The sequence below is a fragment of the Plasmodium relictum genome, assembly GCF_900005765.1.
Source record: "Plasmodium relictum strain SGS1 genome assembly, contig: PRELSG_99_v1_9, whole genome shotgun sequence".
Taxonomy (NCBI): Eukaryota; Apicomplexa; class Aconoidasida; order Haemosporida; family Plasmodiidae; genus Plasmodium; species Plasmodium relictum.
In genome coordinates this window covers 3,487-6,779 of record NW_021628807.1, presented here as the reverse complement: position 1 = coordinate 6,779, position 3,293 = coordinate 3,487, and the positions used below count along the sequence as shown (strand labels likewise).

The window sequence follows — 3,293 nt, the reverse complement described above, 5'->3', positions numbered from 1 at the left end:
GAAAGAAAGAAAGAAAGAAAGAAAGAAAGAGAAGATAGATAAAAATTAAATGGGTATTGTTTTAATAAAATGTAAAAAAAAAATTTTTTTCTTGAAAAAAAAATTATTATTTTTAAATTAACATTCATTTTTAATATATGTATTAAGAACTTTATTTGCTGTTATATTAATAATATATATTAATGTATATGGAAATACAATTATAAAGAATATTTAAAATTTATGCTTATTATTCATTAATATTGAAATGAATATTTCTAAAGTATTTAACTTTTTTAATTTGTTATTAGTTTCTAATTCATTGGCATTTATATTCAATGTTAATTCTTTAACAATCTTATTTAATTATGTACTACTATCAGATAATTATAAATTGGGATTTATTACAAAGAGAAATCTTGCAGAAATGCTTCAAGAAACAATATTTGATGATGTATTTAATGAAAGAGTAAATTTTTTGAGTGGAGAAGATTTATTAAAAAAATACAATTGGGGGGAGTATTTGTCATCTTGTGAAATATTATTTAATTATGGTGATACAAATGAACCTTTAAAGGATATTCTTTATAATACGGAAAGAAACCTTTCGATTATTAATGGTAATTTCAGTAAATTGGGAATAACATTAGCATTTAGTATGTTGATGAAAGTATATAATAGAATTATGACGCGTTATAATTTACAAGAACATTATCCACCACAAAGTAAGAATAGTAATATGAAACAAGTTTTACTTTGTGAAAAAAATTATACTGATAGTTTAATAAGTTATTTATATAAAGGAGAAGACATTATTGATATTTCTAATACTGGAGAGAAATTAGGTGGTATAGAAGTTAATCTTCGAGATGAATTGCATTCACTTGATATACAATCATTTAATAAACACAATTGTGCTTTGGCAAATACAATAAAACACAAAATAGGAGATTCTTTTGAATATTTTAATAGAAGATTTCTTAAATATAATAAAAATGAAATGTATGTGAAAGAATTATTAAATTTGGAATATAAATCATTGGTAACAGTAGTTGATACTATGTCTATTAAATCAAATACTTATGAACCTATTAGTCTTCTTGCTCATCTTATAATAAATACAATATATTTTCATTATGACGATAGAACAATTTATATATCTTATGAAACCTTTAAAAATGTGTATGAAAGAATATTGCAACGTGTTATTACATTAAATCCTAGTGAATTAACAAGGAGAACAGTGAATTATTTGCTCAACATTTATTTTTTGGAAAAACAGTTGACTATAACACATATAATTAATGAACTTAAGTATGATGAATCAAATACTCAGGAAAACGTAAAAGATATGGATGCTATAAGAAATGAAATTATACAAAGTTTACAGTTAAACAATATTACATTATCATTGGAGAAAGTAAATGAAATGACTCTTAGAGTATTTAGATCTACTAAGGATATTATCTAAATTTTTTTTACTTAAATATATTTAAGATGAAATTATATCATGAGACATATGTTTACATAACAGTTGATAAATAAAGGACTTCATTTCCCTTTTTATTTTTAAAATAATGAATCTAGCATATAAACTTTATTGTTGTATGTAAAATATTAAAAAAATGTACAGAGGCATATATACCAATATATATGTAGCAAACCATTATTATCGAGATAAATATGTATAAATATACATATAAAAATACGTGCTTGTTGAAGATATGTTATAAAAATAGAAAGAAAAACTAGTAAAATGATTGAATAATTTTTAGAAAAAAAAAATTAATTTTAATTTTTCTTTAATTTTCTTTCTGAAAAAAAATTTTTTTTTTGTAGAAATTTTTTTTATTTGAAAAACATTTACATCTTTTTTTAGGATTTTTAATTTCGATTAAATAAAAAAAAATGTTATAAAAGATTAAAAATAGTTATTATAAACTCCATAGAGAATCTTCTATGTACTCTTTGCTAATCTGACTCTTTAAAATACACTGAAAGTATTGAAACAGTCAATGAATAAATCAATGGTTAAGAAATAGTTTTAAAATTGTTATTAACCTTTTCTAAAAACACAATGAGTTACCAGTTAGGAAAATATAAGTCAACCATGCACTGACACTAGTTAAAAAAAAAAAATATAAAGTTATTTTTGTTTTATTTTGTTTTGTTTATTTTATTATATATACATCTTTGTAATTGAAAAAAAATAAAATAAAATTATTTTTTTTTTTTATCTGCTCACGATTGCTCGAATTAAAAAGAGAATTAGTTTTTACTTACATAAAAACTTAATATACAAAAAAGTATAGTTATTATGTTATATTCAGTGTATATTTTTGAAATAATATTGAATAAATTAGAGTTTTGACTTTTGTTAATTGTTATAAATTATGTGTGTTTTTAATTAAAAGAATATACTGATTCTTTGTAAATAAAAACTCATTTATAATAGTTTAACATGTCTGTTAAACGGCGCAGTATAATTTAGTTCAAATTAAGTATTATGCATCATAGGAAATCCATTATATACATAATATATATAAAGTATATGTATTAAAAAACGTACATTTAGCTATACATGCTCTTTATTAATTTGTTTGTTCAATACTCTAGCAAAGTCATTAAGCAACAAATTAATAAATCAATTAGCTACATCACCAGAAATTCGAAACAGGTACAAGTATAATCCAATTGGACTAGCAAAGCCCAAGATGAATGAAGATATTAAAAGGCTTGGATTAGAGACATTTGAAGAAATAATAAATCTCAATGAAGCATATATATTTAAAGTAAAGGAAACTGAGAAATTTATTAAAATCAAAACTCCAGATGGAATAACAGAATTTAAAGAGGAAGAAATAGACGATTATTTCTTATGATTTGAAACATTCGAAAATGAGATAAGGATGCAAAGATTAACAAATATTGAAACCTATTTGATATTGGAATCACTGTTATTGAGAGTTCATGCATGAAAAATATCCAAGTTATGTGAAGATGAGGAAATAAAGAATATGTTGCAGTTGAAAATTAAACTAACTAGACAGATCTTTATGAATAATGATGAACGAATAGAACAGATAATAAAATTTGGAATTGCTAAGAAATAATTAAATTTAAAGGAAGCTACAAATTCATTTATCAAAGATTGTTTGATATATGCCAATTAATGATTATGCTTCAATGAGTTCAATGGTATTACTACAAATGATTTATGGAAATATTTTAGGAGATATGTTCCAAAAGAAAATCTAATTCAGATACCTGGTAATTTTCCAATAGGCAAGACATTTATGGAAGCTTTATCATCT

General features: G+C 22.2%; 1 protein-coding gene across 1 annotated transcript, besides 1 other annotated feature; it reads left to right on the top strand.

Moving 5' to 3' along the window:
• Nucleotides 1-247: 247 nt before the first annotated feature.
• Nucleotides 248-1,450, top strand: PRELSG_9901600 (hypothetical protein; the record flags this gene model as incomplete). The annotated part of the gene is made up of 1 exon (XM_028677645.1): nucleotides 248-1,450. The coding sequence occupies one exon, from the start codon at nucleotides 248-250 to the stop codon at nucleotides 1,448-1,450; it is 1,203 nt and encodes a 400-aa protein (XP_028531339.1).
• Nucleotides 1,451-2,561: 1,111 nt separating this feature from the next.
• Nucleotides 2,562-3,293: part of a repeat region that runs on past the window's edge.